At 37.6% G+C, this 20,291-nt stretch overlaps 3 protein-coding genes across 3 annotated transcripts; 2 read left to right on the top strand and 1 right to left on the bottom strand.

Moving 5' to 3' along the window:
- Nucleotides 1-1,757: 1,757 nt before the first annotated feature.
- Nucleotides 1,758-3,116, top strand: LOC135707353 (uncharacterized). Its single transcript, XM_065229169.1, has one exon. It carries the CDS (start codon nucleotides 1,944-1,946, stop codon nucleotides 3,015-3,017), a length of 1,074 nt encoding a protein of 357 aa, XP_065085241.1. The 5' UTR covers nucleotides 1,758-1,943; the 3' UTR covers nucleotides 3,018-3,116.
- Nucleotides 3,027-4,667, bottom strand: LOC135707354 (uncharacterized). The gene has a single exon (XM_065229170.1). It carries the CDS (start codon nucleotides 4,123-4,125, stop codon nucleotides 3,148-3,150), a length of 978 nt encoding a protein of 325 aa, XP_065085242.1. The 5' UTR covers nucleotides 4,126-4,667; the 3' UTR covers nucleotides 3,027-3,147.
- A 141-nt stretch (nucleotides 4,668-4,808) lies between these two features.
- LOC135707352 (PSME3-interacting protein) lies at nucleotides 4,809-6,023 on the top strand. Its single transcript, XM_065229168.1, has 5 exons — nucleotides 4,809-4,923; nucleotides 5,000-5,121; nucleotides 5,179-5,277; nucleotides 5,346-5,506; nucleotides 5,572-6,023. The coding sequence occupies exons 2-5, from the start codon at nucleotides 5,025-5,027 to the stop codon at nucleotides 5,974-5,976; spliced, it is 762 nt and encodes a 253-aa protein (XP_065085240.1). The 5' UTR covers nucleotides 4,809-4,923; nucleotides 5,000-5,024; the 3' UTR covers nucleotides 5,977-6,023.
- The last annotated feature ends 14,268 nt before the right edge of the window (nucleotides 6,024-20,291 follow it).

The following is a 20,291-nucleotide window of genomic DNA, read 5'->3' as shown; positions in this document are numbered from 1 at the left end:
CTGCTAAATTAAAATGAATGAAAACTATTTATGCGATCAGTCCCAAAAATTCTCACCTTAATGATTTTCTGCCTGGTAAATCCGGTGGAAGCTGGGGTGGAAGCAAAGTGAGTGAAGTGTAAACTCCATTCAATTGGAAGCTGTTTCGCCTTGTTTTGTGTCGCTCGTCAAACTGAAGTCTAGTGCTGCCAAAAACATCGCAATGAAGAGGTATTTTTGATAGTTCAACAACTTTTATTTCAAAAAATCACTTTTAAAATTACGAGTCCAAAAGTAAAAGAAGCACTTTTAAATAAAAAAAAATAACTTTCGTTTGGAATATTTTCAATGTTAAAACTACACAATTTGGAATTTTTTTAATTTAGAATTGCATTATTTTTATAGCAACAATATTTGTTCTTTGTGTGTACCAAAAAGAACCAACGCAAACTTTCAATTTCACCCATGGTTTTTTTAATTTTAGCAACGAATTTTCTTTGTGTGTAGAGGTAACCCTAAGACACGAAGGTCCCGAAGAAACGTGTTCAACTTTTTGGCTCAGCTCTGGTACTATCTTCGGTCCCAAGCTAATCGACTTACCCCTCGAAACATAAGAAAATCCACGAACCCCTCATTACATCTGTCAAACTTCCATAGCGAATCAAAACAAACATAGTGTAGTAATAGAATTTCCACTAAAATGGGGTACGCTTATAGATGTACTTGGGACCAATAGGCTAGTCAAGTAGTGAGCCAATTTAAAATCGTTAGTTTCCACCGGTGGTTAAACCACACAGCAAAAAAAAATGTAATATCGATCAACGTAATTCAAACTGATGTATGAAATAATGATGTAATAGCAAAGAACAGATACAATATTACATCAATGGACGTAATTTTGTTCACAAAATCGATGTACATCGTACAATGTAATATTACACGACCGCCCGCATAAACGCGAACCATAAATTGACCTTACCTAAAATGGTTAAAAATTGTTTATAATCCCTGCTAAACTTTAACTGAAATGGTTATGGAACTTTACATGAACGTTTAATGATAAAGTTTCAACCTTATGTATTATGGTTTTTTGGAACTGGACCTTACAAATAATGGGTTGTTAAGAACCATTACCGTTCCAAATTCTTGTTTTCTCCATACATTTTCGGAAAGAGAACTATATTAGAACCTTTTAACTTATGGTTTGAGAACTTTAATGGTAATGGTTATGGTAGTCAGTAAGGTCCACGAATGGTTTTGTAACATCGATCAACTTTATGTGGAATATATCGCGAATTGGTTGCCTGTAATTTACTGATTACCAATTCACGATATATTCCACGTAAAGTTGAGCGATAATACAAAACCATTAATGGACCTTACTGACTACCATAACCATTACCATTAATGTTCTCAAATCATAAGTAAAAACGTTCTTATATAGTTCTCTTTCTGAAAATGTATGGAGAAAACAAGAATTTGGAATGGTAATGGTTCTTAACAACCCATTATTTGTAAGGTCCAGTTCCAAAAAACCATAATACATAAGGTTGAAACTTTATCATTAAGTTCATGTAAAGTTCCATAACCATTTCAGTTAAAGTTTAGCAGGGATTATAAACAATTTTTTACCATTTTAGGTAAGGTCAATTTATGGTTCGCGTTTATGCGGGCGGTGGAATGATCTCTGTGCAGCTGTTTGGATGTAATATTCAACAACTTTTTTTTCTGTGTACTTTATTTCGCAATGCACAGCAAGTTATTGTCGGGCCGCCACTAAACCGGACCACGCTAGCGCGACTTGCGACCCGACGTTCAGTCGCGACAATGTGGTTTGACGTGTTAATGTCAAAGTTCTGTCATTACTGTTGTCACCAGGTGGATTTGCAAATAAATAATGTTTTTTTTTGTTAGCTTGATCCCATCGCACAAGATTTTTGATTAAAAATTGTCCTCTATTTAATATGAAGCCAAACACAAAATCTAACATAATTATTCAGAATATTCGTGGTCAACACGCCAGCAGTAACACGGTTTATCATGCGCTTTACGGCCATTATTTTCTCGGGATATCGAAGAAGGATCTTAGTATCATTTATGGAAAATGCCGATCAACTATTTACGAGTGGTTCTTCAAGTACGAGCGAGATGGAATTTTCCGAAGGAAGCAGCGCCTGCAAGTGTTTAAGAAATTCAGCACCGATATGCGTGATTGGCTTGTCAACCTATATCAAAACGAGCCTTTCTTGTTTTTGGACGAAGCGAAACAGCGATTCCAACAGCGATTTCTGCTATCGATAAGTGTGTCATCTATTTGCACAATATTGCATGAATCTGGATTGACCTGGAAGACTATCGAAAGAAGGGCTATCCAGATCAGAGAGGATGAGATAGTCCGGTTTGTTAAGGAAATGCTTGCAGTTCCATGGGACTTGTTTAACCTGGTTTTCCTAGACGAGGTTAGTATTGACAATAAGGATATGCTGCGCAAAAAAGGCTACGGAGTTGTTGGCCAGAAACTTATTTATCGCGGGGAATTCTGTAGAAAGCCTAGGGTTTCTTTCTTATGTTTTCTAGGAATCAATGGTATGCTAGATAGTTTCTGGACGGAAGGAACATTCAACCGGCATAAATTTTTCAGATGTTGTCGAAACTTTGCTATAAATAATCCCCATGTACAACGGTATCCTGGGTTTCACTCTATTTGGGTTTTGGATGGTGCTCGCATCCATTGCGACGCCAATATCATAAGATATTTTCGCTCTATTGGCATCATACCGATATTTCTACCACCATATTGCCCATTTTTTAACCCTATAGAGATTATCTTTGGCTTAATTAAGGCGTACCTTAGAAGGAATTACCGAGAGACTGGCTCCATTTTGAAAGAAGTTTGTGCAGCTATGAGTGCATTCAAAGTCTATGAGTGTAAGCAGATATTCGAATACTGTGGATACTTACCTGGGGGCGTTTTTCTTGCAGAAAAAGGTCTGGACCAAGACCCTAAATATATGGATTTCAATATTATTCCTGAATGAAAGTCATGAGCAGTCGTATATTTGATGAATAAAAGGAATGTTTAAAACAGTTGCATTGTTATATTTGTTATATTTTGATAAAAAAAAAGAGTACATGTGATAATTCCACACAACGGGCTTATTTTCATAATCATCCCGCATGATCCACATCCTCGCAATCAGTCACCTTCTCGGCTATCTCACGACTAAGGTTTGATTCTTCCGGTCGCGTAACCGATTCCATCGCTGTAAATAGTTCAGAATTCACCGATCCTCTGGCGGACATGCTGTCTATTTTCTGTTTCATTCCTTGCAAGATATTAAGAGCCATGTTTAAGTCATTCGAAAGATCAGTCATATCACGGCACCATGCATCATTATTTGTTTGGGCAGCAACCATACTCCGATGAACAGATTGTAGTCGAGCCGCTTCCGAGACACCAGTCCAGCGAAAGTATTTGGACAACTCGATAGGAGGAGATTCAGCTTGCAACATTCGATCACGGTTGTGGGCTGGAGCTGAATTGATCAAGTTTGCCCACAGCATCCAGGAACTGAAGTGTCCCTCAATGTGGGAATGACTGCTTCGTAGCTCACTAGCTAATACTGAGTCATCCCTAGTTGAATGCGCCCCTGAGCGGTCAGGGTTTTGAGGTGCAATCAATCTTCGCATTACTAATTGATACTGACCTAATGATTCAATATTCGTGGAATAAGCATACACGAATATCTTAATAGATTTGCTCCTCCATGACACCAGCAGCCGTGGTGTGATACGTGATGTTGCATAGATCTTTTTCTTCACCGTATCTTGTAGCGAAACGAATTTATCGATGTCCTCAAATTCTGGATCTTGTTTTTCCGACCAGTGAGGAATTTCTTCTTCGAAGATCACCTGTCGACGTACCAGTTTGCAAGCTTGTTTCCAAATGCATTGAAGTATCTCCTCGAGTGAATTCCCATTCACAAGTGTTTGGGTTACTTCCTTTGGCCGCAGCTGGCTTTTATATAAACGCTGAACATAGATCCCATTGAAGCAGAATTTTGACTGCACTCCTTCATCATCCGATCCAGAAAACTCAATGTCAAAGTTCATTTCCTGAGTCGCTGTCTGATGTACTGATGGCATGTCCGTATCGTCAACATTTCCACCAGCACTGGAGTCGATGTTGCTGGTACCTTCGAGTGGGTTGCCGTCTTGATAACCATCTTCTTCCTCAAGGTATTCTTCCGGTCCGTACGAACTGTAAAAATAAACCCTACATTAAGATAAACTAATTGTCTTAAATTTCATAGTAAATTTTTAATAAACTTACCCGTCCATTTTCACCGGATAAAAACAATAACAAGGAGCAAATTGACAAAACTGATTTCAGACTGTGAAGAATAATTGACAACAAAAACAACACGCTAATCAGAAGTACCTCACAATACTTACGTTTTACGCACACTCAAAGAAAAAAAACACTTTCGATAAAAAGGGAGCTTATTACATGGAATATAAGATGTTTTAAACATTAGAATGGTGAATTAAATACTTTGAAATGTCAACAGACTAAATTGATGTGTCTAGATTAGCTGATAATGTTTTCTTACGCGTTTAGATTCTGAATTTTATTTACTGTAATGTGAGAAGTTTTTTTAGTGTGCGTTTCGCAAGTTAAATAGGAATTCGGGTAGTTGCGCCCTCCTTCTGAATTTCTATCGAATAGACAATATTCTCATTGGCCGTGTTCTTTCTTTGAAATACATAACTCTCGTAACGCAACATACGATGAAGAAGAAAAACGTCAAAAAGTCCAAAACATTGCGTTTGCGTGAGCTGTGCTGCGGTCGAATTTTATCGAATTTTCACAAAAATCGTTTCTATTTATTTGCTTATTGTATTGTAGTTCAATTAACCAAGCAACTTGATTCTATTGAACCGGTAGGTATCAAAAACTAGCTAGAAATTCGATGCAGAGGGGCTAAAAACTTGCATTGTTTATATGCGTCTGTGATAGGATCTGCTCTTCATCAGAAATCAAAATGAGCAGTGGCTTCGTCACAGAAACGGAACTGGCCGAGGCCCGCCGCAAACGACAGGAGGAATGGGAAAAAGTGCGAACCGCAGACCAGCCTGAGGGTAAGTTTTCATTGTTCAGATACATTTGGATCGCTGAAACACGTGTTTCTGTTTTAGAGGCCCCAGAGGAAGAATATGACTCCCGGTCGCTGTACGAGCGGCTGCAGGAACAGAAACAGAAAAAGGACCTTGAGTTCGAGGAGACACACAAGCTTAGTAAGGATAAACAAAATGGTTGAGGGAATTGTTGGGATTTAAACTGTTAACCACTGAAATTTGTACAGAGAACATGATCAAAACACTGGATGACGATGAGGTTGAATTTCTGGACCTGGTAGACCAAAACAAGATGAATGCCGAACGAAAAGCACAGCTGGAAGAAGCAAAGGAAATGTCCGACTTCCGGCAGAAGGTGGCCTCCCTGCAGGAGAAGCGAATGGATGAGGTAGGGCTTTTGGGGATGATTTTTTTTTATGATCGGGACTGAAGGACATGTGTCATAATTTTCAGCAAATTCAGCAGCAAATATCAAAACCGAAGCCTGCCAAAGCACCGATCGCATCGAATCGGATGTCACAGAAGAAGTTCCTAGCGGGGGTTGTGGTTCCGAAGCGGAAGCGTGAGGATGAAAGTACTACAGCAGCAGAAACAACAACAACAACAACAAAGAATGACCAAAAAGATGATAAACAAAAGGAAGTGCCAACTGGCGATTCGCCACCAGAACTCAAATCGACAACCAACAAGAAGCTAAAGAAGTGTGGTGCTATGCAAGTAATCGGCATCCTTCCGGGCTTGGGTTCCTATCGAGAGTCCACCGACTCGGAGGAGAGCAGCGATACCGATTGCGATGAAGGCGGCCATTACGATTGGGTTGGTCGGAAAATTGTCCAGATCAAGTCGGAAGGCAAGTGAAGTGCGCTCGCGCGTGTGGCAGGGCAAATCCGTTGTACTCTGGAGAAGGCGACAAATATATGTTACGTATTAAGATTGAAATTTCGGTTGTTTTATTTGAACGTTCATTCATAAATTATAAACATCTAAAGCAAACGCCATTTCATTCAATAATAAAATCAAATATGGAAGTAATTATTTATGTGAATGTTCTGTAAATTATTTGAAAAATATGTAGTTGATTTATTAAGCTTTCAAAATCAGTGGAGAAGATTGAATTATTCCGTTTATTTTATAATCTGATATCAACACGGTAAACCGCGCAATGACGGTCCTGGTGGAGTACTGCCCAGTGGGTTTTACGAATAGAATTATTCTACCAGTCTACTGAACATTCCATCTCTATCGCCTGCAGTAAAAACAAGACAACACACCAAAATACCGCGATCTCTGCAAGTGCTAGAAAGAGACGGCTTTCTCACCCTCGTCAACGAGTTTTTCCAGCAATCGATCATCATTGCACGCACACACGGAGGAGGACACAATCGTGCGCCTATGTGTTCGTTCCGTTCAGTTTCAGCCCATCCATCCCGTGGCTCGTTCGTTCCTCGTTCAATCCAGCCAGATCCAAGAAGTCCGTGTCGTGTCGTGCGAGTTGTTCTCGCCTTGATCCGTCGTCCAGCAGCAGAACTCAAAAAAGTGCGTGTCGTCTGTGTCGAAACCCCAGTTTCCGTCGCGAATCGCGTACCGCAGTGCCTTCCGGAATGGGTACCGTTCTCCCAGCGGGAGTGGCCCGTCGTTTTTAGGTGTTTTCCGGTGTGGAAAGTGAACAATTTTCTCTCGTAGGGAGTGATGAGTTTTTTTTTCCTTTCATATCGAGGCTAGGCCAAAAAAAGAGACCTCCGAAGTAATAACAGCAACAATAGCAGCGCAGCAGTAGCATTTAACGGTGTAGGAGTGAGGAAACCGTATGTAGATTGTTCCTCTCCGTCACGCGTGTGTGTTTTTTGTGCATCGAGGCGGGTGTTCCCGGAGTTGGCCAGTTCAGTGAAGTAGTAGTGGTGGTGTTGCACGAATACCTGCGCAAGCAGAATCAGCAGCGATCGAACGCAATTGCATTTGAGTGTGAGTGTGTTGGGGTTAAGGGGTCTCCTGATGGTGTTTTATTGCTGAAAGTGTTTCACAGCGCTAGTGTGTTTGTGTGGTTTGTGTTCATGTTTTCGGAATGGAGTTTTCGAAAATGTCAAATTCGTCAGCACTAGCAGCAACAACAAAAACAAAAACTGACTGTGTAAGGCCGACAACATAGTAGAAGCGATTCGAAGCGATTCGATGCGATAGCAATTGGCAAAGCGAAATGCAGCGGCAAGCGAAGCAACCTATGACATAGTGAAAGCGTTTTTGAAAACATTACAGTCGCGCGCGCAGTGCAAAATATTTCTTCAAATTTTCGGTGTCCATTTTTCCTCACTAGAATCAGTCCACTTGCGTTCGAAGGCGTCAAAACACAACACGAACAGCTCTGTCGCTTTGCTGAACGCTTTACACCTCTTCGCATCGCTTTCACTATGGCTGGTTTGGGCGATTCCCATAGAACGCTCATAGAGGGTGCTTTCACGCAAGCGCTCCGCTTATTGCCAACGAATCGAATCGCTTCGAATCGCTTCTACTATGTTGTCGGCCTAAGAATGCATTTTTTTTTTCGGATAATGGAGACAGGTTTGGCGTAATACTTTCCCGACTGGTAACAGGTCACTATTTTCAAATCAGCGACTAAAGTGTCATGATTAATTTCTTCAAATTTAGGCAATAAAATCTTTTTTACGATCAATTTGAGAGTAAATGATTTGCCTTTAAAAACTGACATAAAATCACAGCTTGATTTGGTAACAAATTTGTGTTAGTTGCGAACAGTCGGAAATGTTAACACTATCCAATTGATGCTGACGGAATCACTAATATTTTGATTTTTTATTCAATTCTAATATTTTGATATTTTATTCAATTGAAGCTTTCAAAATTAGGCCAGATCATAAAATTTCAAGTTTTTGCCATAGATCGATCACAAATTTTCTGAGGTTTAAAAAAAAATCCAGGCCCAATTTTCTGGGTAACTATTTTCAATATTTTTAGCGTGAATTTAGAATCTGATAGTCCAATGAATGCCTACATTTTGTTCTAATTTTTGAACAATTCGAAGATGTTGTGCTTCTATAGAGCTTTTTGATGTTTAATCATCTTTCTGAGAATTCCTCAAGTTTTCCAGGTTTATCCAAAACTTTAACGTATAATTTCCATGTTTATAAGCAATTAAAGTAAACGTTTATAAGACATGGACAACTAGGTTTAAAGAAACAAATTTACAATCAAATCCTTTCAATTTTAAAGTTTAACACTTAACTTTAGAAAGTCTAAGATCTTAAAATATTCAATACCTTGAAGTTTCGTATTCCATGCACAAGTTCATATATTGGATCTCATATCGGAGTTTAGAAAAATTCCATGATGCGCAGAAAAGAAATCGAGAACACTTAAGATGTTCCGAGAATTTCCGGGAAGTACAGAGACCTTAGAAATATCTCTGGAACTTCACAGTCCAGAGATTTCATTGAAGTTGAAAGGTGTTTACGAGAATTCCATTTATTTCAGAGCAGAACAGAGCTTCAGATAGCTTCAGAGAAGCTCCGAGAACATCAATACAGATCAGAGAATCAAAGGACAGCTCAAATAATTTCAAGGAAATTGCAGAAACCTTAAAGATGTTTCGAGAAACTCGTAATTCATCGAAGCTCCGAGAGAATTTCTGGAATGGAATAAAAATTATATGAATATTCGGAAAATGTGAGTGTTTAAAAGGTGATATATCATGGAAAGTTCCTGAAAATTGCGAAAAGTGGATTAGCGAACATCAACGAAGTTCTAATAATTAAAAAAATGCGAGTAATTTTAGCAAGCATCGATATCTGCAATACTGCATTGGTACTTCTATGAAATTAAGATATGTTTAGATAGTTTCATGATATTCAATTCGGCTTAGTGTCCTAAGATAGATCTAAAAATTCTGAAACTTTTAAGAATATTAAAAATTTTGGACCTCTTCAGGTGCACTTTTTAACGAGTTTTGTCATGGTAGTGTTATCGACATGCTTATGAATCAATGCATTAGGGATTAGGCAGACCATCCGAACTGAATTTAATCCTTTTTGAAGCAAACCAAGATCGAAGATTTTTTTGAACCACACTTTAAAATAGTGTATTCATGGTCACTTGTTGTCTGGAGTAAAGAAGTACAGCTATAATGTGACCATAAAATCTATAAAAATCTAAATGCATTTGTTTTAATTATTTACACCTGTGTCGTGCACAGGTTTCACATGTAGACGTGACGCCACTGGACCTCTTAAAATTATCTAAATTATGCAGCATGATTTTGACAATTTATTGCGATCTTGAAACCTAATAAATTTTCAAAATTGGTAATGAGGGGGAGGGGGGGGGGGTGGCAAAAAGCTCGACCTGTATGGCACGGGGTGGTATCCACTAGTTGCCTAGTGTAGTTCCACTAAAGCTCATTCCTTACTCTCTGCTCTGCCTGGATCCCCCGGGACCACGCTGAAGCGACTATGTACTTCGAGGGGGCTGGCACTTCTCATACTCTCAGTGCTAGCTGACGTTGCTAGATCGCTGCTCCTCTCTCCATCCCAAGTGCCTTCCTCTGGACACATTTCATCGACGACATTCTCCACGTTAAGGACAGGCATCTCCCTTCGCACTGTCTCGCACCTTGGACAGTCGAAGACCACATGCTCCGGCGGTTCATCCACGTTGTCACACTCCGGACAGAGGGGTGACGCTGCGTGTCCGAACCGATCCAGGTATTTCCTGAGGCAGCCGTGGCCAGACAGGAACTGCGTCCGGTGGTGGTTGACTGCTCCATGTATTCTGTTCACCTAGGTCAAAAGAATCGGTAATAACCGATGTGTCCATCTACCGTTATCCACCGTGTTCCACTCCTATTTCTACTTTGCCAAAGACTCCGCTTTCACCACTTTCCGTACTCTACCGGCTTCTCTCCGACTGTAGCACTCGCTGTCCTCCGCCGGGTGATATCGATAGGGATCATTCCGGCGATAGCGCATACTGCTTCCGATGACATGGTTCTGTACGCACTCACGACTCGCATGGCCATGAGCCGAAACGTACTGCTCAGTTTCCTTTGGTTCTGCTTCGTTTCCAGTGCTGCAAATCAGGTTGAACCTCCATACCTCAGTATCGAGCCAGATGACGCCCCTTGATATTGCTGGGAATAGAGTTGTTCAGCATGATTCTAGCTATTGTGTTGATGGCCTTCCAAGCATTCTCACAGACATATTCGACGTGGCTGTTGAAGTTAAGGCGGTCATCGATCATCACTCCCAGGTATTTCAACACGCGCTTCAAGGCAAAGGCGTGCGTTGGACCAAGGATGGAGCCTTGTGGAATTCCCGTTGTGATTCTAATCGATCTCTGTCCCATATCTGTCTCGTACACCAGAACCAGGCTCTGTACGTAACTCCTGAGAATCCTGCACAGGTAGTCAGGGACCCTCATTCTGTTTGGACGTCTTCTAGGCTCTCTCCCTTTCCGGAATCCAAACTGCCTCTTCGACAATCCAAAACAAAAGCTGATAGAGCTGATTATGTCCCTTTCAATTGACGATGTTATTTTTTATTTCCTAAGAATAAATGTTGCTGACAATGAAGCAATGTCTTTTTTACAATTGCAAAAAAAAAGAAACAGGTTTTCCGTGGTAAAAATGATTTTTTCCAGCAAACAGCAATTCAAAACGAATAATTCCTAGTAGGAGTTTATTATATTAATGCAAATGAATTAAAATGTACATTGGATGAAAGACCTGTGCGTTGAATTGATTGATATTTGAATGAAAAAGCACTTAAAATCGTCAATTGTTATTTTTACCCCGTATGTACATTTTACCCCCGCTTCCCCTAACATTCACATTACAGCGAAGGGTAAGAATAACAATTATTCATAGCGTAGAGTTTGAGAATCCATGTTTAAAAACTCAAAAATTTAGTAAAATCTGCAGACTGACAAAATCGTGAAAAAAAAGCTGACAAAATCGGGAAAGCACTGTAGTAGGACTGGCATGTAATTCTAAACGTTTCTAATATTAAAGCATATGAAAAATCAAAATCTTTGTAGTTTTTTTAAGACCTGAGTGTAGTTCGTCCTCTCTCCGAAAAAAAATGATTTTAGACTGAAAAAATATCAAGCCCTTTGGACAGGACTACATAAGCAAGGAATGAAAATTCTAAGAAGAATACCAAGGTCTATCAGAGAAAATTTAGTTAGAGTTTTGGGAAGAACTGTAAGAGATATTCGTTTAGAACATCTAGAGTACAATTCCAAATGAATTCTGCGAAGAGTTTTAAATGAATTCCGAAGATAATTCCAAGGGCATCTCGAAAAGATTTTTTGATAATTTGAAGCAAAATGGCTCTAATGTTGGCCTATGGATCTAAGATCGGGCCCATCGCCAATAATCTGCTATTTATCAATTTTATCTAGGTGAACGCGTCATTGGGACGGCACTAATGGATATTTTTGGTAACAATTGAAAATTTAGTCGATTGCTTAATTTATGTATGGGCCCAAATTAGGGGCATTTAGGCCGACATTACGTCCATTTCCCCTATAAAGGAGAACTCAATGATAATTCTGAAGAAAAAAAATAATAAGACAGTTCTGATGAGAATTGCATGGGAATTCCAAGGATAATTCAAGTGAATAAATTGAAAGAAGCTACAGTGAATTAATTTTTTTTTCAGTAGAGAATTTCCGGATTTTTATCAATAAATTTTCAATGGTCTGTAAAGGTGCAGCTGGAGATGGCTGGGTTCGATTCCCGGTCCGGTCTGGGAATAAAGTATGATTGTAGTACAATCCACACTATTATACTAATGCAAAAATGTTACAGACAAGCTCTCAATTAACAATTGTGGAAGTGCATCTAGTACACAGAGCTGATAGCGGGTGGTCACTAAAAGGTCCCTATTTTCAACAAAACGTAACTTAAGTCACTTTTCTCGACATTCCTGCTTGAATTGCAATGCAAAATTCGAACAAAAATAAAAATTTCAGTATGCATCATCAGTCCAGTTTCAACTGCATAATACAATAATCAGGTTGACCATTGAACCGAAAAATCTGGAAAAACAGGAAATCACGGAAATAAGGTAAATGGTTCTAATGTTGGCCTATGGATCTAAGATTGGGCCCATCGCTAAAAATCTGCTATTTATCAATTTTATCTAGATGAACGCGTCATTGGGACGGTACTAATGGACATTTTTGGTCGCTATTGAAAATTTAGTCGATTGCTGAATTTATGTATGGGCCCAAATTAGGGGCATTCAGGCCGACATTACATCCTTCTCCCCTACGATGTACCGGGAAAAACAAAATTGGAAAAAAATCTACTTCTTCCTGTCTTTAAAAATGTCAATGTTAAGATCCTTAATAGGATTTAAAAGAATTCAAGTTTAATGAAAATTCATAACAGTTTTGACGTTAATTCCTAAGGAATTATGAGACGATAAAGAGGATTATACCATGATAATTCTGAGGAGAACTCCAAGGTAATAGAAAAGAAAAATTTAAGGACATTTTGAGGATAATTCAAGCTGACATTAGGTCCTAAGTAACATTGACAGATTCTCTTCGTCGACTTTCTCTTTGCATCCTCACCATGTTTAGACTTTCCCAGCTATTATCTAGCTTCTAATACGACAAACACGACAAGAAACGATTCTGCAACCAAGTTATTATCGAAAGAGAAAGTCGATGAAGGTAATCGATCAATGTTACTTAGGACGTAAATTACGTCACGTATGAGAAGAGGAGTTTTAGGGATTATTAAGGAGAATTACAATTAAATCTGATTGTAATTCCTATAGAACCTCAAATGAATTCGGTCAAAAATACCAAGAGGGATGCAATCATTTATATTTTTTCGAGATCCTGGACACAGAAAAATAAATTAATATCCTTGATTTGAAAATAAATTATAATTCTGAGCCATTGTTTTTGTTTTTATTTCATGCTAGATTCAAAATGTTTTATTTTATATTCAATATTCAGGACCTAGAGAAATTTCCAACATTCGGGAACATGAGAGGTTTTCGAACGAGCCAAAATCAATAGAAATATTCCAAATGTTGAACAACGAAATTTTGTTTTTTTTTATCATAGTCATGTTAACACTCTTGGATTATTCGTGACTTATCCGGGGGTGAGATTTGAACTTGTGACTTTGGCGTAAGAGTTGCCCTCACACAACGAAATGTATTTAAGATTGCGATCATTAAATTTATCAAATGTTTTTTTTTTTAATTCAGACAAACATTGCATTAGTTCCTAAGTAACATTGACAGATTCTCAAGCTGAACAGAATTATAAAAAAATCAAGATTTTGAACTTAGATTAGGAATTCGAATTTTTGAAAATATCGCTGTTCTTGCAAGTCGTGTTACACAGTGTTGTTAATTGTCAATCTAGTTGAGCAAGATCTGGCAAAACAAACTATTGACGAATGTGTACAGATAGGGATGCTTGCCTTTTTGGGATGACTGAAAAACCAACTTTCATGATTCTATTTCCGAAAGTTTTACGATAATTATTAAGTCACATTTTGATCACTTTTTTAAATGATTTTGGTCATTAATTTACAATTTTTATTGCTTAACACTGCTATTAACCCTGAGTACACTAAGTTGAGAGCACGCAATAAGCTAATATGCGATAAGCAATAAGCTTGAAATGCAAAGAAAATAAAAGAAGAAGGGATTCTAAGAGAGGTTATCAAATTTATCTTCGAAGACTTCCCTGAAGAAATTTGTGAAGGAAAATGAGTCTAATGGAAATGTAAATACAGAGTTTTGAGCGAATTTCCAAGGCAGTTAAAACATGAACCAAATTCAAGATCCAGGAAAAAATGTTTTTTAGTAATGACCCATTTAACCTAGTGAACTCTTCGGCTCAAAAGCATTCAATTGTATGCCTAATTTAAATGTATGGCATAACCGGGAAATTCAGGGAAAACTGGAAATTGCTAATCGGATTTGCTGGTCACCATGGAAATGACGTCTGAGACAAAGTTGTTGGAAACTGGATTGCCTTTTCAGAAACTACAGGGCTGATAGCGAGTCCCTTTTTAGGGCCCTATTTTCGACAAAAAGTCACTTTTTTTACATTCTGCTTGAATGGCAATGAAAAATTAATTTAAAAAATAAATAAAAGTTCAATCTTTTAAATTTGTCGAACCTCTTAACGGAATCCCTTTATGAAGAGCTTTGAGTGTGTTGGTTTATTTCCTTTAAATTCCGTTATAATTGCTTATCTTTTGACAGATACGCGTATTTCGTCTACTACTTGCAAACTTCATCATTGCCAAGTGGTGTTAAGTACAGGGTGCCTTCCATTCATTTTGACTAAAAAAATGTTTTAAGAAATTATGGAATAATAAGATATTATGAAAATATTTTGATTATGTAAATAGCAAGAAAAGATTGTTAAGTTTGTGTTTGACACAAAATACCTGCCAATTTTGCTACATGAGAGTCGCAATAAGCGATTTTGTAATTTATCTCACCCACTCTTCGCGAAGAGGCGAAGAGAAAAACGTTCATTGTGACTCTGTCAAAGCTAAATTTGCAGGTTTGATGTGTGAAACACAAACTTTACAATCTTTTCTTATTACTTACATATACAAAATATCATCATAATATCTTATTATTCCATAATTTCATAAAACATTTTTTTAGTCAAAATGAATGGAAGGCACCCTGGTTGAGTATTTGGCACTGATGAAGTATGTAAGTAGTAGACAAAATACGCGTATCGGAATTTAAAGGAAATAAACCAATACACTCAAAGCTCTTCATAAATAAAAGTTGTTACAGTGCTACATTATGTTTAGTTCCTAGTTGGAAGTTCATTAAACTAACGAACTGAAAAGTACGCAGAAGAAACCAAGACGATACATCATCAAAGCTCCCATTTATTTGTGAGTCTGCACCTTTGAGGTGTCCAATTTCAACTGCAAAATACAATAATCATGGTGAACGGTTAACCGGGAAATTATGAAACCGAGAAAATGCCGGAAACTCGATGTCACTGAAAAAAAAGCCGGGATAAACCCGTGATCTTCAATACCATATTGGCAAAAAATTTACTTCTCCTCTCTTTCAAAAACGTTAAGACACTTGGACTGGACTAGATTGTCAGGATACAGACACTGAAGAACAATTTCGAGAATTTTTCATTTTTTCCTAATGCAATTTTGAACAGATTTCAGAATGAATTCTAGACCCTAATAAAAAATTACCATACACGAACGATAACCCAAATTATTGAACTATTCCACAAATGGTTTGGATGATATCCCAAACACGTCTTTAAGCAAATCAACCATAAAATTTTTATTAGGGGAGATACACTCCCGATAAAAAGTTTGGGGACACCCCGGAAAAAATACATGACAATGTTTTTCTTCATACCTCTGTCATTTTACGTCCAATTTAAACGCTTTAAAGGTCATTTGAAAGGTAGGTGTTTTGCTAAATATGTTTTTTTAATTGTATACTAAAACTCTACCTTAAATTACAACATTTTCTAAAACTCACTCTATATAATAGGTGTCCGGCTAACGGCGCCGGTGGTGTAGTGGTAAGCGTGATTACCTCTCACCCCAGCAGGCCTAGGTTCAATCCCAGTCGGCGCCGCCGGGATGTTCTGAGGCATAAGATCTCTGATCACGCCTTCCTTCGGATGGGAAGTAAAGCCGTTGGTCCCCGGTTCATAAGTTGATGGGTCGATAGGTAGGGTCCAGGTGTGGGAGCTGCCTTCCTGGCACGTTGGTAGCATTGGTGCTCAGCACGGAAAACAAGATCGACGGAAAAAACAAACCAAAGGAAAAAAAAATAAGTGTCCGGCCATTTGGCCGAATACTTGAAAAGAGATTTCCACTTTTTGAACACTACTAGATTCCTAAATGGCAGCCCTGTGGACTTTTTTTTACTTTCCACAATTTTGGATTTTTGACATTATAAATATGGAGTTTTTTGTTAAATTGTAGGGGAAATGGCTCTAATGTTGGCCTATGGATCTAAGATTGGGCCCATCGCCCAAATCTGCTGTTTATCAATTGTATCTAGATGAACGCGTGATTGGGACGGTACTAATGGATATTTTTGGTTGCTCTTGAAAATTTAGTCGATTGCTTGATTTATGTATGGGCCCAAATTAGGGACACTTAGGCCGACATTACATACATTTCCCCTATGTATAAAACTGAAATTTTATATTGTCGATGGATTCATTATTCTTTTAAAGATAAGCTTTTATTTATGTAATTGGAATTTTTTTAGCAACCTTTTTAACGTAAGCAGTTCTTTGGAGTTTTGATGATCTTATTATTTTTTTTTGCTCAGTAAACGCAGCTTGTTTTAAAATTTAATTAAAAATTATTTTAACAATTTTAAGAGATTTTTCCTTTTTTCAAACATGAGCAGTTCTTTGGAGTTTTGTTGTTCGGAATTCGACCAAATGACCCGGAACCGTATAATCATGACTGATTTTCTCAGAATTGGGTCACCCAAATGTTGAAATGAAAGTGAAAGTAGAACCCTTATTCTATACCCATCCAGGAACCTTTGTAAAAATTTGTGGACAGATTTAGAAAAACATTTAAGTAATGTTGTTATAGGATTCAACCCTGAATAGGATCAAAATTAGTATTGCTTATCGCAACAGGTTTTGAAGTTAGTTCTTAAGGAATTATGTGAAAATTTGGACGAGAAGGAGGATTACACCATGATAATTCTGAGGAGAACTTCAAGGTAATACAAAGGAGAATTCTAATGTCATTCTGAGCATGCTTGTTATACACAGTTTTGGTCACGAACTGCTCATTTGCTAATAACTTTGCACACAGTTGACAAAACATAGTTCTGTTTGAAGCAGTAGATAGAATAAAGTTTAAGTTTGTAATAGGTACCTAGGTGCTCGCTGCACATCTTGGACTTTAAGTGTAAAAATTCATTGTAGATTCAAATGTTAAGATTTACCTACTCTTTGCATATCTATAGTAAGCTATGATCGTAATCTATCAATTACTTTAAAGAAAATCAATTTTCAATAACTGAGTGAAAAGTTATCAACAAATGACCAGTTGGTGTGTACAACTGTGCATGCCAAGCATGATTCTGAGAATAATGTCAAGAAGATTCAGGATTGCAATTAAATCTGAGTATAATTCCTATAGAATCTCAAATGAATTCAGTAAAAAAAATCCAATCTCACAAGGAGAAATCTACGGGATTTGTTATGAGAATTGTAAGTAATTTGTTAGGTAATAATTTCATAATTGTGAGTTGAATTCCAAGGGAAATTGCAAGATTGAAGGGTAATTCAAAAATATATTCAATGAAAATTCTGAGAATAATACCAAAGGATTTCTTCGGAATATTCCTTAAAAATTCTGAGGAAAATTTCAAGGGGAATTCGAGGATATTCCAAGGATATTCCGGTGATTTTTTTCGATAATTATTAAGAGAGCAGATTTTCAATTTTTTGTTGGGATTACCTAGCAGAACTAAAACATATTCCTAAGATAATTCCATATGAATTTCAGGATAATATTAAGTGCATGATGAGGTGAACTCTAAGTGAATTTTCAGCAATAATTAATAATAATTTGATGAGCATTGCAGAGTGAATGCAAATAGCAGTGAAAAAGGCTTTGGGTTTTTTTTTTCAAAAAATATGTGAGCTTCCAAAAGGGTTTCGAACTCGGGTCTAATTTCGAAACATTATTTTCAAAAGTTTTGTTTCTCAGGACAGATAATCTATTTTCAATTTGTTTTTGCAGTTTCCGCCAGATAAATTTTCATGGCAGGATCGCGTGTTCTTTGATATTGCCTCCTACGGACATTTTTCAGACGGATCAAGAGCTGAAGATCGTCGTCTATTATAATTGAATCGAATTTAACCTCGCATTTTGGTATTGAGGCAGCTCTTGCTTCAACTATAGAACTAGTAGAGTTTCAAGAGCATAATTAACATCATCTTTGGATTGCAAAGAAATATTTGAAGTTATATTCCATAAATTTTCGATATTGCTCCAAAATTATTTCTTGGGAAGTCTCAAAAGTTACTGAAAGGTGATCAGAACCGAAGTCAGTATGAGTAACCAATTGGCTACAAAGTTGACATGAATCAGTTAAGACCAAATCAATAATTGAGGGATTTCTTGTTGACGAAACGCATGTTGGGCTGTTTGGATATTGTATAATGTGATAACCTGCAGAACAATAATCAAACAGAATGGGGGTTATTCCGAGAGTCGAAGTGACATTTGTCACTAGTGAAGTGAGAAAAGTCACGTCGTGGTGACGTGACTCTCTGTGCAAATCAAATGGAGAGTCACGTCACCACGACGTGACTTTTCTCACTTCACTAGTGACAAAAGTCACTTCGACTCTCGGAATAACCATCAATATTACTATTGGAATTTCTTTGAGCATTATTCCATGAGCGGTGTTTTGCATTAAAATCATCAATAATGAAGAATTTAGACCTATGATGGGTAATCTGGCGTACTTAATATTATGCAATGCACAACTTTAATCAAGAGACCCTCTTCCTAGGACGCTCTATTTAAAAGATAAAATTGAGTGTATTCTAGTTCCCACCACCTAGAATGCACTCGGTTTTATCTTTTAAATAGAGCTAACTAAACAGAAACCTTAAAAAAAACCGGTGCTTTGTAAACCGAGCAACTTTGTCGAAGACCGTAATATTTTGGCCGCGGTACCTAATGTTCTTCTGTAATCTGACAGAATATGTGAGAGTTTTTATTTTTATTTGTCTGTCAAAAGATAAACAATTATAACGGAATTAAAAGAAAATGAACCAAAACACTCAAAGCTCTTAATTAATTTTTATGTCTGTCAAAAGATAAACAACTATAACGGAATTAAAAGAAAATAAACCAACACACTCAAAGCTCTTAATTTATTTTTATGTTATTGCGTTTTCTATGAATATTATTAAGACTTTTTTGACGAAATGTGGAAGCTGCCAAAATCTTCTGTGGCTTTTAGAACTCTTACCATTTCAGCGCAAATAAATTTCCCAGCTGAGTTTGTTATGTAAACATGATCAGCTGGAAGCATGAGATCAAAGAAGTCAAAAGTGAACATCCAAAGAAGTGTCATTGAAGCCAAGCCTTATAGAGATTTTTTTTATTATTCAGTTCCAACCTGGATCGGATATCAAGATCGGCTCTGCTTCTTTTCTAACAAACGTCAGTTTGATCGTTTGCTTTTAAAACCTACCGCAGGTTGAGGTTCGCACTGACAAAATGTTCGGTTTCACACTGATAATAAACAAATTCGCTATTAGATATCCGGGGTAAATTGTGATTAGGGTGAACCTAGCAAAATGTAAACATGCAGATATTTTGAACAAACAGACGGAGCATGCCAATATCTACTAACAAATACCCACAACTCATTACTTGTTCGAAGGGACGTATCAGATTTTGTAAACAATGCATTTGATCGTTGATTAGGCGTAACTGGTAGCTCGCCCACGCATGCTAAGACTACCATCATATAGGGGAAATTTTCCCCTACCTGATAGTAGTGTTAGTATGCGGGGCAAGCTACCAGTTACACCAAACCGAAACAAATAAATTGTTTAGAAAAGTAGATACGTCCCTTCGAAAAAGTAATCGAGATTTGTTTACATATTGCTAGATTCGCCCTAATCAAAATTTGCTCCGGATACATTCTAAGGTGGGAACGGTAAGAGCGAAAGTCGAAAGCGGATATTGTTTCAAGTTTTCAACGCTTTAGTGTTCGATACAAAAACTAACCAACGATTAATTTCTTGAAATATATTATTGAGAAGGATATGATTGGTGTCCCTGAGCCGGGGGCCCCTTCCAAATTGGGGGCCCTGGCTTCAGCTCACCATTGCCCTATCGTTAATACGGCACTGACCGGAACTATTGAATGATGAACAGTTTAGTTCAGAGTTCTCTTACCAGACGACTATTATAGCTTACCATTTAACTTCTAATTGCTTTAACATAACACCTCGACTAGATAGAAGGTTGCTGTCTTTGGCAAAATTTTTCAGTCTTTTTAAATTCGATTATTCTGGATAGTTGAGCCCGAACTGTGTCAGGAAGTTTTATTTTTGAAATAGAGTACCGACTTTGGATAACATCATATAATAAACTATCTGTTCTCCATTTCCGAAAAAAA

The sequence above is a fragment of the Ochlerotatus camptorhynchus genome, unplaced genomic scaffold, assembly GCF_037179485.1.
Source record: "Ochlerotatus camptorhynchus isolate MF236.1 unplaced genomic scaffold, CSIRO-AGI_Acam_v1.1 ptg000308l, whole genome shotgun sequence".
Lineage (NCBI taxonomy): Eukaryota > Metazoa > Arthropoda > Insecta > Diptera > Culicidae > Ochlerotatus > Ochlerotatus camptorhynchus.
Note: the sequence above shows the minus strand (reverse complement) of the source record. Positions and strands in the feature narration are given on the sequence as shown.